This window comes from Phyllostomus hastatus, unplaced genomic scaffold (genome assembly GCF_019186645.2).
Source record: "Phyllostomus hastatus isolate PE091 unplaced genomic scaffold, TTU_PhHast_1.1 phas_scaffold_46, whole genome shotgun sequence".
Classification (NCBI taxonomy): Eukaryota; Metazoa; Chordata; class Mammalia; order Chiroptera; family Phyllostomidae; genus Phyllostomus; species Phyllostomus hastatus.
The window spans coordinates 7,674,969-7,687,590 of record NW_025334032.1 but is presented as its reverse complement, the minus strand read 5'-3'; the positions used below and the strand labels follow the sequence as shown (position 1 = coordinate 7,687,590).

The 12,622-nt window shown below is 36.1% G+C and overlaps 1 protein-coding gene across 2 annotated transcripts in view; it reads right to left on the bottom strand.

The window, feature by feature from the left end:
• The window catches only part of ITGBL1 (integrin subunit beta like 1), a 253,169-nt gene that overhangs the window by 3,484 nt on the left and 237,063 nt on the right, over positions 1-12,622 (bottom strand). For both annotated transcript variants that reach the window (XM_045821829.1, XM_045821830.1), the window contains one exon: positions 4,502-4,648. In XM_045821829.1, the coding sequence (XP_045677785.1) occupies positions 4,502-4,648 (147 nt within the window). The remainder of the gene's footprint in view (positions 1-4,501; positions 4,649-12,622) is intronic.

Below are 12,622 nucleotides of genomic sequence, written 5' to 3'. Positions count from 1 at the left end.
AGGGTATATTGGTAGTCACCACATAACTAAAGGTTTCCATCTAGAATAGAATACCATCAATGCATTGACAATAGGCTTCTAATAACCTATCTTTCAAAGGTAAAAGTTTATGGAATAGCCAATTGCTCAGAAGGGAGCTTTACTTCCTGTAATTCATAAAGGTTATCCAGGAAAGGCTTCATTATGGATCTAGACAGTAGCAATTAGCCTTGAGCAAATGTTCCATGGCTCAGTCTGGTTAAAATGTCAATGAGAGCAGAATGTGACTGATTTTTATAAATGGCCTTCCAAAAAGGTGTTCAAAAATAGATGGTATTTTTTTCTGAATTGAATTATGTTTTAAAAGTGTCTGTCCTTTGAAGGAATTGAATAGAAAGTTCTATTAAATGAGGGTACATTTTATAATTAAAACAACTGCTAAATTTATTGTGCTTATACTCACAGATTTTTGTTTATGTGATTTTTTTAAAGTAAAGACACACCTACATATTGGGTGACTCAGTAAAGTGCTAAAAATACACACAAAGTCATTCATTTAGATTTTACTTATTAAGTTTTATTCTCAGGATTTCCTGCCATAATCCAGGATAGCTGTAACCATCATGCCCAAATGATCAGCTTTTATGAGGCAATCCAACCACCTTTCTCATTGCTTCATCCATTTCCCCTCTTATTATTTCCTACCTAATTAAAAACTTGCTCTTTGGCTATTAAAATATTTTGGTTTGCTGAGAAACAATCGTATTAATGGTGCACTTAGAAAACTGTACCATTAATAGTGAATTAAACAGTGTCAAAGAGAGAAATTTCTCTCAGCCTAAATGTCTTTAAATGACAGACTAAAAAACCCTCATATGGAAAAATTACTTCTACAACAGCAGTATACTTTGATAGACCATTGGGCAAGAAAATTCCAGTTCCAAAAGTCTGCTAGTTATTGAAATACTTAAAATGAAAAATGGGGATTGATTTTTGTATATGTTATGAAAAACTAGCTTTTGTTGGTCAGCATTTTCCCCAGCTGTGTTGGTTCTTTTCTTTTTGTTAATTCTCAGTGCATCTTAGGGGTAGGAAATTCTTCTACTGCTTCTGAAACTAGGAGTAGCATAGCATGTAATAATAACACAGTGTGATTATTATTAATATGTCTTATAGCGCCTTTGTTATAGAGTGCTCTGACTGTTTTTATAAATTACCAAGGGTCAAATTGCCCATCTCTGGAAGGGGAAAAACTTTGGGAGAGGATTCTTTCTGACCTATATAAGTCACATGACTGCCAAGAGGTGACACATTGTTCAGCTCAGCTGGACCAGAATTTACTCATGCCCATGAGTCCCAGGCCAGCCATAAGGAACAGCTGGTCCATCCTGGCATGAACTCCAGGGTGGTAGATTCATGACCATGACACCACTAATCCATTTATTTTCTTTCTCAGTATAAGGACCCTTAAGAATGCTCTGATCTCCCTTCTATGCTTCTTATTGGCTTCCATTCCTGGGGAATCTGTCACATTTTCTCATTTGTCTTCAGAGCATCCTTAGGACTTAAGAAGAGGAAAGAAATGAAATTCTTCTGATTTCAAAGATGACAAAATGGAAATATAGAGAGGATAAGGGAACTGCACTGGGCTACATGGGCAATAAAAAAACAAAACAAAACAGAAAACCAGTTAAACTAAAATTTCAATCTGATTCAACCTACTATTTACCTATATGCTCAGCTGTGATACCTCTCGGAAGAAAAACTTTCATCTAGTTTAAAAAAATGAGTTGTGTGTTCCTACTGATCTGAGTGACAGCTATATTGGGCAAGGCAACTAGAACACTGGCTTATCTGGTTTTTGAAGCTTAACTTTTACCCTGTCTCTTTTTGGGGATAGAGAGCCAGCCAGGGTGGGTGGAGGTGAGGGATAGGTGGATGGGTGGGTGTAGCAGGGACTTATTTGGATGATATAGAGCTCAATAGTATAATTGTGAAAGTTCCAAGGAGACATTTAATGACATGCGATTACAGCCACTGTCAGGCAACATTTTTAAGAACACCAGAGGTGATGACATGAACCTAGCTTGTAGCTATCAAGGTAAAAAGTTTATTATATACTCTTGGATACAAACAAATACCCAAACAAGCATTTGATGAATTATATGAAGGGACACCCCCCAAAACCAGAATTTATTTATAAAATATTTGTACTTATCCTTACATGTTTAACTTCAGTCACCTTCAAAGTACTTTCCATTTGATGCAATACACCTTTTGAGATGTTTTTCCCACTGTTCAAAACAGTTTTTGAACTGGTCAATTTTGATGCCTTTTAATGCTTCTGCCATTTTTTGTTTTACCTCTTCTATATCAGCAAACCCTTTCCCTTTGAGGATTTTTTCACCCAGGGAAACAAACAAACAAACAAACAAAAAAAGTCACTCCAAGTGAATAGGGAAGGTGGGCACAGCGATCATTCCAATTTTGGTCAAAAACTACAGAAAACTCATGCGGGGTAAGCAGGTGTGCTCACTCATAAATCACCCATCTTGAAATGGGCAAACACGTCGAGTCTTCAAAAAATTCACTGAAGCTGAACACAGCCTCTCACAACAATGCCAGCTGGTACACTGATACAGATGGGTTCCTAGAACACTCACCTACTGGGAAATCTGCACTAGAAGGAGCCTGCTATCCAAAAGATAATTTAGGTTTTTGGGGTCTCCACTTCATATCACATATTCCACAAAGGTAGCAGCTAAGCTTATGGGAGACCTGGCTCTAAGGTCACTTCTCTGGTTATTCACAAAAATTGCAGTTTGAGTCTAAGAGTGAGCACCTTTGTCAGCTGCCCCATGAACAAAGTGGAGTCTTTACTTTCATTCACCATGCCTGACAAAATACTGCAACCTGACATCCCAGCAGGTGGTTTTCACTGTTGTACTAACAACTCTATTCCTTATGAAGGTCACAACAATGTATCTTATTTTAAATTTTTCTATGGAGTGATTTATTGTCTTGGGTATAAATTTGTAAAGAAATAAAATGCTATTTCTTCATCGTCTCCTGAGGTGACAGCTTTATTCACAGTTTCAGATTTGTCTCTCTGGTGGAAACAGTTGGGTACAGGTTGCTAAGTGGTGTGCCATACTCGAAAAACTTGTAATAGGTTTATCTTCTCTGTACAATGTCAAAAACCCTTAGTCTTTTATGAGTTATTTTTCTATGGTTCTTGAAGTGAGGGTGGGGTGGTATCCTCCATGGAGACAGAAAAAAACTGCTGTATCCTCACTATTTTCTGTGCCTATGAAAGGGCCTAGTTCCATGGGCTTGGTTTTAGGCCTGCCCTTTTATAATCCAGCAATGATGTCTCCAGAATAAGGAAAGAAAGGGGGCTGCATACAGCTGCTGCAGACAATAGAATGCCATCATCATCACTAACACCAGCTTCAAAACATCACTAACACCAGCCTTGAGGCAGCTAAAGCAAGTGTTTCCAGGAGCTGAGGGCCCCTGAAAACTGAAAAGGTGAAAGATTTGTTTGGGACTTGGAATTAGGATGAATTTAATAGGATAACAAAGGGGAACAAAGTTACCACTTTAAATTCATTTCATTGCCACCATGCTGCTGTAATTGCATTAGGCTGAAGGCAGCCTCCTGACTAACAAACACCAGCCTCAAACACTGAATTCCTGGAAACCAAGGATATGGTTGTGTATTGAAATGAACATGTTTGTATCAATTTTCAGCCTCCCTCCTGCCACCATATGTGTTCAACATCCACCTGATTTTATTTTCGCAATTACATCAAGACACCTCTCTCACTGAGTAACATTGACCTTGAGTGATAGGTAAAGCAACAGCCACTCCTAAGGGGAATGATTCCATGGCACATTCTGCTTCTGACACCTCCTTAGCAGATCAATTTTGTTTCACTGTGTTTCTTTAGAAAGATACTACTTTTGACCCAGGTTAGGTGTTGGAAGGTAAATGCAGCATCAGGTATAGTAGTCTGAAAGGGGGAGCCTTGTTTGTTCTGCAAGAAGGCAACTGAGCTGAAGGAGTTCTGGCAAATGACATCTAGCTCCAGGCAGTGCAGCTCCCTAACATTTAGTGTGATTTCCAGGAATTTCAAGAGTGTTTTCACATTTCTGGGCCCTGCTATTTCACAAGTGAACTCATTGATTATTATTTTGCCTGGGCGGGATGGGGGGTGGGGGGCAGTGCATTCAGTACCTAGTATATCTTATTGTACTTTCTTCTTATACAATTATTAATTGCATTGAGGTTGCATGCAAGTGGCTGAGGATCTTATTATATGCAATTCATCTCCTGCTGTCATTTCCTTGGATACTAATCTTCACGTGGTTAACTTTCAATCTTAATGTCTGGTACAGGCAGAGGACAAAGTGATTTTCATTCATGCAAATTACAGTCTGAAAAAGATGTTAGCTCCATGCTGCTGTGCAAACCATGTGTCAAAACAGGGATCCAGTCCAAGCTCCGGCAGATACTCACCCTTTCCTGAGCACAATATGCCATCTGCTGATTCACACAGACTCTTGCTCAGTTCCTCCGTCATGTTACACTTCCTGGGATGTTGGCAGAGCTTTCCAAACCATCCTCTCTCACAAATGCAGCGACCACAGGAACACGTGCCATGGCCTGTGAAGCAATTACAGAGTGGGGTGAGAGAAGGAGATGGGTAAATATCCAGCTGAATCACAGTTTTTAAGGAAGAAATATGGAAAACATAAGATCTCATTTCCTATAGAGCAAACACACTTTCCCTTAATGCTTAGTGAATTGGATGTGCAATTATTTAAAAAAACTTCACAACAAAGTTTTAACTTCATGTAATACATTGAATGTAGCAAAGAAGACAGATTCCAGAGAGAAAAACCCTCGAGACACTTTAAAATGGAATTTTACCATCTTTCCTTGATACAAAATAACATCATTTGCATTTATCTTAGCATAAATTCTTGGTGCTTTTCTTCATTGTGCACACCATGACACCCAGACCAATGATACAACATTTACTGATTGTAATTTTATTATTCAAAAATAAAAATAAAAGGTTAATTTCCACAAGAATGGCATCTAGTATTATATTACTTTATCTGCATACCTCTCTACTTACTAACAAGAACAAATATAAGTGTAGGTAACCGTGTCTTTCTATTATTGTCTAGAAGTTAAAAATAGCATGAGACTTAGATTCATATCGCTCACACTTTCTTTTCCTATTGTTTCTGTCATTGGTTATTGGTTTGAGAAATGTTTATCTTTTGGTTATATATACAATGCTGTACTTGTGACAGTTATACATTGGTATATACAACTGTCTAGTTGTTTGCCACAGTCTATTAGATTGCATTATCTTCCATTTTAATTTCTTGTTTCCAATCAATGGTTTATCCTTTTTTATATATGTGCATTACCTTATAGGTAGATGTCTTCAAATGGGATACACAAAACAGCTCTTTGGAAAAATTTTACTGAGTCTCTACTATGAGCAGATCATTTTGCTAAGTGCCAAGTTATGTGAAATCAAGCATCAAGGACACAGTTATCCCTCCCAGGGACTCATAAAATCATTCGGACTGATCAGCCCCTCTGGACCTAACACTATTCTGTCTTGACCATTTGCTCCGACAAGATTTTCAAGAGTAAACTTATTCCATTTGCTTCCTCCTACACTCAGTTTTGCTCAAGAGGGTATTAGGGACCAATGCTTAAATGTTTGCAATTAATTGTTATAATTAATTTAACCTAACCTCACATAAATCCAAGGGTTTTCCTGTAACACATAATCATCTAGAAGTTTACGGAAAGCAAATGGAAAGCAAACTCAAGAAAGACCTAGATTAACAGACCTTGTCCAACAGCCTCTTTTTATCCTTAGGTTGATTTACTAAATTTAATCTCACAACCATTTGATTCAGGCATTATCCCCATTTTACAGTCAAGAAATTGAAGTTTAGATAAACAAAGCAATTTTACCATGAACCACATAGCTCAACCACACAGAATCAGACATTGGCTCCAATTTTTCTGATTTCAATGTCTACTTTTCTTCCGTTGCATCACACTGTCTCTATATTTCATTCTGGGAAATAAGTAATGGTCAGTTTGAGACAACTAGAATCATTTTATTAATTCCTATACTTTTTTAACTGTGCATAGTTTGAAGGTATCCTTTTGACATTCATGGGCACTTTCTTCTTAAAATGCCTCTCCTTACCCTTTCCACAATCCTCTGTTGTCTATTTATTCTTCTACTTCTTTTTTGACCTGATTAATATAGGCAATCCTTGATTGTCTGTCTTCAATATCTCTCTATAACTTCTCTTTTGAAAAATTCATCACATCACAGTATATCTGATAATCTCAGTGACCACAGGACTATACCACTCCTGTGATTTGATACTTTGTGTTCTATGTTCTACTAGCATCCAAAAGTGATGCTTCTCAGCTGCATATATAGTTTTCTTTCTAAATATAGAAAACTACTTTTCTATATTGTCCATTTCTTTTAGTGATATGACTTTCCTTCCAGTCAACCAGTTCAAAATGTTTTGAATTTCCCTTACTCCTCTCATCTAACAAGTTGCCTGATCCTGTTGAAACTATCTCCAAAATATCCACTCATATCACCATCATAAATCTTTGAGAAACCTTCCTATCATGTCTTTCTCCAATATTCTCACTCACAGTTCCTATAATACCACTCTACTCACAGCCTTGAGATCTGGTGCTATATGACTCCCTAATGTTTGAAATGAAGTTCATCTTTAGCCTTCCTTATGTTTTAGGCTCCTGAACAGAGTCCCAAGATACTTTCCCAACCTTGCAATATCTCCTGTTTTCCTTTTGCACATATCTCCTTATCTAACCAAATTTATCTACTCCTTCTTCATATGTTCCATGTGCTTTTCTGACTTCATGCTTTTGTTTTGATAGAAATGCCATCCTCTTATTCCCCTATTTAACACTTCCAGGCCCTGATTAATTTTGAAACCACTGTGAACCTTTCTAATATCCCCAAGTAAAATTCATCTTCTCTTCTGAATTTCTATAGTACCTTATTTTTCATTTCTGTCATGGAACTTTTTGTCTTCTACCTTGTGATATGTTGTTATTTCTCAAATAAATGCATTCTTTAACTATGAATTCCTTGAGGGTAGGAATCACTTCTGATCCATTACTGTAGTCTTCAGAGTGCCAAGCACACTTCCTTAGTCATAGTGGATCCTCATAAAACACTTGTAAATTGAGGTTATTTTAAAATAATATCTTCTAATTAAAAAAAATAAATTGCAACTGAGAACTGTAAACTGAACCCAGGACATGTTTACAGGTCATCTGGTTAGGCAAATGTCCTTCAAGGCCAATGGACAGTTTGTGGATGACTATTTTATTTCCATGTTCTGTAGAGTGGAGTGAAGTTAGAGAATTAATGTCCCCTAAAAGCTACACATTCAATCAGTGCTTATTAAATTGACTATATCTTGACTTCTCCAATAAAACAAAAGTCCACTTAAAATGAGGTCTACTTAAAAAGTTAAAAAAAAGCTGTCCATCTTTGGGGGCAGATGATCTGGCGTACAAAATAAGTAAGAAAGCAATAGAGAGCTTCTAGTACGACCCATTGAGCTATGGATTTTTCAAGTATTCTTGTTTCTTACTGACTCAGGTTAGTAAGCATTATAATTAATTTGTCATAATTAGAAGCATTAAATCTCTATTGAAAAGAAAGGCATTGTGATTTTGACTTAGAATATCATTGAGAATAACTCAGTGGCACTTCACAGCAAATAATTTAATATAAAGTTTATAAGCAAGAATAGGTGATTATTTTTTTTTATTTTATAGTGTATTTATTACATCTTTCTAAAAGGTTAATTTGGCACCTAGCCCAGATAGTGGTCAAAATGCATTAGTATTTGCATGTTTTAGTTTGCCATTTACATAGCTCCCTTAAGTTAAATTTTTTTAAACTTTCAATAATATCTTCTTTATAAACTCTAAATATTTAAGTCTATTCTAGAGCTATTTATTGTGCACTAGATATTGAACTAGGCCTGTCCCTATGGTGTTTTCAGTCTACTAGATGAGAAAACAAGTAACAACAAATGCACTTGAGCTATGGAAGAATTAAAGTGGGTATATTCAACAGTGGAAACACTGTTATCTTGAGTTGTCCATGACGACCAAGGGATGAGAAGCAGCCAGAGGGGCAATATTCTAGGAAAGCTAATGAAAAGTTCTTGGAATAAGAAAAAACTTGGTATGCTACAGGAAGTAAAAAAGGCCAATGAGTTCAAAGAATGAGTAAGAAAAATGGAATAAATAATAAATTTGGAGAAATATTCAGGAATGAAAACATAGCAAACTTTTATTCTTTTTTTAGATTTTATTATTTTATTTTATTTTTAGAGAGGGAAAGGGTGGGGGAGGGAGAGAGAGAGAGAGACAGAGGGAGAGAGAGAGAGAGAGAGAGAGAGAGAGAGAGAGAGAGAGAGAGAGATCAATGTGCGGTTGCTGGGGGCTGTGGCCTGCAACCCAGGTATGTGGCCTGACTGGGAATTGAACCTGCGACACTTTGGTTTGCAGCCCGCACTCAATCCACTGAGCTATGCCAGCCAGGGTGCAAACTTTTATTCTTTGTAGGAAGTTTAAATTTTATTCTAATAGAATTAGGAAATCATAGAAGAGTGTTAAACAAGATTGATATAATTTTCAATTTGTAAATTTATTTTGGCAGCTCATTGTGAGAAATTAAGGTGTATTGGGAAGAACTATGGAAAAAGTGAGAGAGTATTGCAAAGGTCCAAGTAAAAGGTGATAGAGGCTTAAAGTAGCATGGTAGCAGAGCAAAGGGAGAGAAGCAGATGGAGATCTACTTTGGTGGTGATGCCTATGAGACTTGCTGTTGAATGGGATGCAGCAGGTGAGAAAAAACAAAAGGCTAGTTTTCTGGCTATAAAATATGCTAAATAATGATGCTATTTATTAGCTATGGAAGCTGTAGGATGGGGAGTTTAAGAGCAGCGAATCAGCTCTGTTTTGAGCTTGATATAATTGAGATAATATTTTTCCTTTTTTTGTAGGAATTTTATTGGACATTTACCTAAAAGTGGAATTATGGGATCTTAGAGTATGTGTGTAAGTCCATCTTTAGGAGATATTACCAAAAAGCCTTTGAAAATGGTTGTAACAAATTACAATACACTCACTATAAAAGTATGGAAGTCCAATTGCTCTCCATCCTCATCAGTAGTTAGTATTATTGGTGGTTTTCTTTTATGTCATTTATTTATGTTTTATTTTGTTTTTCTTTTACCTTTTTACATGAGACACTCTTAAGATAACCAGGTGGAAAGTCAAAGAAACAGTTCATACAAGCCTGGTGTTGAGAACAGGTTAAGTCCAGGCATGTACATACTGCAGTTTCCTAAAGTAGCTTCATCTAAAGCTTTGGAGGTTAATGAGCTCACTTAGAGACAAATAAGTCTTGGTAAATTCCAATATTTAGGGCTAAGGTAGAGGAGGAGATGCCATAAAGTATGAGCATTCAGTACAAAAGGACAAAAATTAGATGATTGTGTCTCATAAAATCACAAAAAAAGGCCATTAAGAAAGCCTAACAAGTGGAATCATCCTGAAAATTAGAGTTAAAAATGAAAACTCTAACAGTAGTTTCACTTAGCTTTTGCCAGATCAACCTTACTCTATTGTCACCTAGGCCTCTGGGAAGATTGTCCAGGGATTGAAGAACTATTGTAGAAATATATACATATGTATATGTATATACATATATCTACACACACACACACACACACACACATATATATATATGATTCAGTAAGAACATTGGTGGAACCCAGTGATAAGTCATCTTTGTATAGTGTACAATAATAGATCATTCTAGAAAAAACCTGTAGGGAGAACCAGCCTAATGAATGATTTGAAATACACTAAATCTTCATTCATATGACTTCTCAAGTCTTCACACAGGTAAGTAGTTTTCCATTCCACCTCCATTTCCAGTGCCATTTATCCTCTCCCAGATACTTACCTCCATCAGTGTTTTTTGTTCCTATTCTTATTTCTTCCCCACACCAAAATATTCAGCAAGAATTTTCTATATCTGTTGTCCAATTTAAATTTATTAAGTGAAATATAAAATTCAGTTTTTCAGTAGCACCAGGCACATTTCAAGTGCTCAGTATCCACATGTGACCAATGGCTACTATATAGAATAATGCAGATTTAGAACATTTCATCATCTTTGAAAGTGATGTAAAGCAAGGACCTACAACCAAGAGTACTCTATCCAGCAAAGCTATAATTTAGAATGGAACGGCAGATGAAGTGCTTCCCAGACAAGGTCAAGTTGAAGGAGTTCATCATCACCAAGCCATTATTACATGAAATGTTAAAGGGACTTATTTAAGAAAAAGAAGATCAAAACTATGAACATTAAAATGACAACAAACTCACAACTACACAAGTGAATCTAAAAAAACCCCAAGAAACTAAGCAAACAACTAGAACAGGAACAGAATTATAAATATGGAGGTAATTTGGAGGGTTATCTACTGGGAGGGGGAAGAGGGAGAATGGGGGAAATGGTACAAGGAATAAAAATCATAAATGGTAGGTACAAAATATACAGGGGGATATTAATGCTATAGGAAATAGAGAAGTCAAAGAACTTACGTGTATATACGACCCATGGAGATTAACTAAGAGGGAGAGATTGCCAGAGGGAAAAGGGGCATACCGGACAGAGGGGGACAAAGAGGAAAAATTGAGACCATTGTAATAGCATAATGAATAAAGTATATATTTTTTAAAAAAGAAAGTTCTATTGGACAATGCTGCTCTATATAGTGACCATTTCCAATAACAGTCATCAGCTCAGAGACACATTTTCTTAAAACACCACAATGATCATTCTCAGTTGGGAAACTGAGCCATGAATGGATACTAGTTATATGATATTCTGCCTGCCCGATAGCCTTCTCCTTTTGTTAATAATAGGAGTTTTTCTTTTTCAGGGAAATGATAATATGTCTGTGTGGAAGATGTTTTATTATGCAGGCTTTTTGACCTAGAGGTACCCCAAGGACAGAACTCTAATAAATGAAACATCAAAGAAAACCTTCTGGGTGAGGTTTCCAGGAAAGTGAATGTCTTCGGAAGAAATTGGGACAGACTCAGTCAGCAAGAATCTTGCCCTTTGTTTTTTTTCCCTTCCCTTTTCTTCTTTACTGAAAGATGGACACAAATGGAAATTTTCTAGGAGCATGACAATAAAAGTCGTACTGGAAGGGAAGAGTGGAAGGAAAGATAGAAGGCATATGGGATGTTGATGAATCTCAGGTAGCCAACTCAATATCCATCTCTGAAGTGACAACCTGCAGACTTATTTGTGTCAATTACCTTCAGCCAACCACAGTCCTAACTAGTACACTTACAAACTTTGGAAAGAAGTTTGTGATTTTAAAATGTACTTTGGACACAATCCCACTACTGACTATATTGTCCAGCTAAAACAGTCCTGATCTGAGTGAGTAGCCTGAGGTCTTGCTCAATATGAATAACCTTGCAACACAGGGGCTCACTGCACTCATGATCACCTTCAAATTGAATTTGTGAACTAAAGGACTCCCTGAAGAGACGTAAACTGATTGTGTAATTAAAAGGTGGCTCTTCATTATGCCTTCTTGTTTTTTTTTTTTTAATTGGACTCATGGGCAGCTATTTTAGGAGCTTCTAAAAAAAAGGAAAGCTTGATGTAGTCCCATTTGCTTATTTTTTCTTTTTTCCTTTGCCTGAGATAAAATATTGCTACAAATAATGTCCTAGATATTCCTGCTTATGTTTTCTTCTAGTACTTTTTTGTGGTTTCAAGTTTAATATTTAAGTCTTTAACTCATTTTGAATTTATTCTTACGTGTGGTTTAAGAAGGTCTGGTTTTATTTTTCTGCATATATCTGTCCAATTTTATTAAATAAACTATCTTTAGCCCATTGTATGTGCTGCTTCCTCTGTCAAATATTAATTGACTATAAAAGTGTGGGTTTATCTTTGGGCTCTCTATTCTGTTCCATTGATTTATGTCTGTTTTTATATGATGCTGTCTTGACATGGCATTATAGCATAGTTTGATATTAGGTAACATGATTCTTCCAACTTTGCTCTTCTTTCTCAAGTTCACTGTTGCTATTTGGATCTTTTGTGGTTCCATATAAATTTTTGAAATATTTTTTTCTAGTCTGTGATATATGTCATTGGTATCTTAGGAATTGCATTGAATCTATAGATTGCTTTGGGTAGTATGGATATTTTAATGATGTTAATTCCTCCTGTCCATGAACACAGTATGTGCTTCCATTTATTTGTATCTTCTTCAATTTCTTTTTTCAGGCTCTTATAATTTTTCATGTCCAAGTCTTTTACATCCCTGGTTAAATTTATTCCTAGGTATTTTATTCTTTTTGAAACAATTGTAAATGGGATTGTTTTTCTTAATTTCCCTTTCTGATAGTTCATTATTGACATATAACATTCAACTGATTTCTATATATTAACTGTATATTCTGATACTTTACTCAGTTGATTTA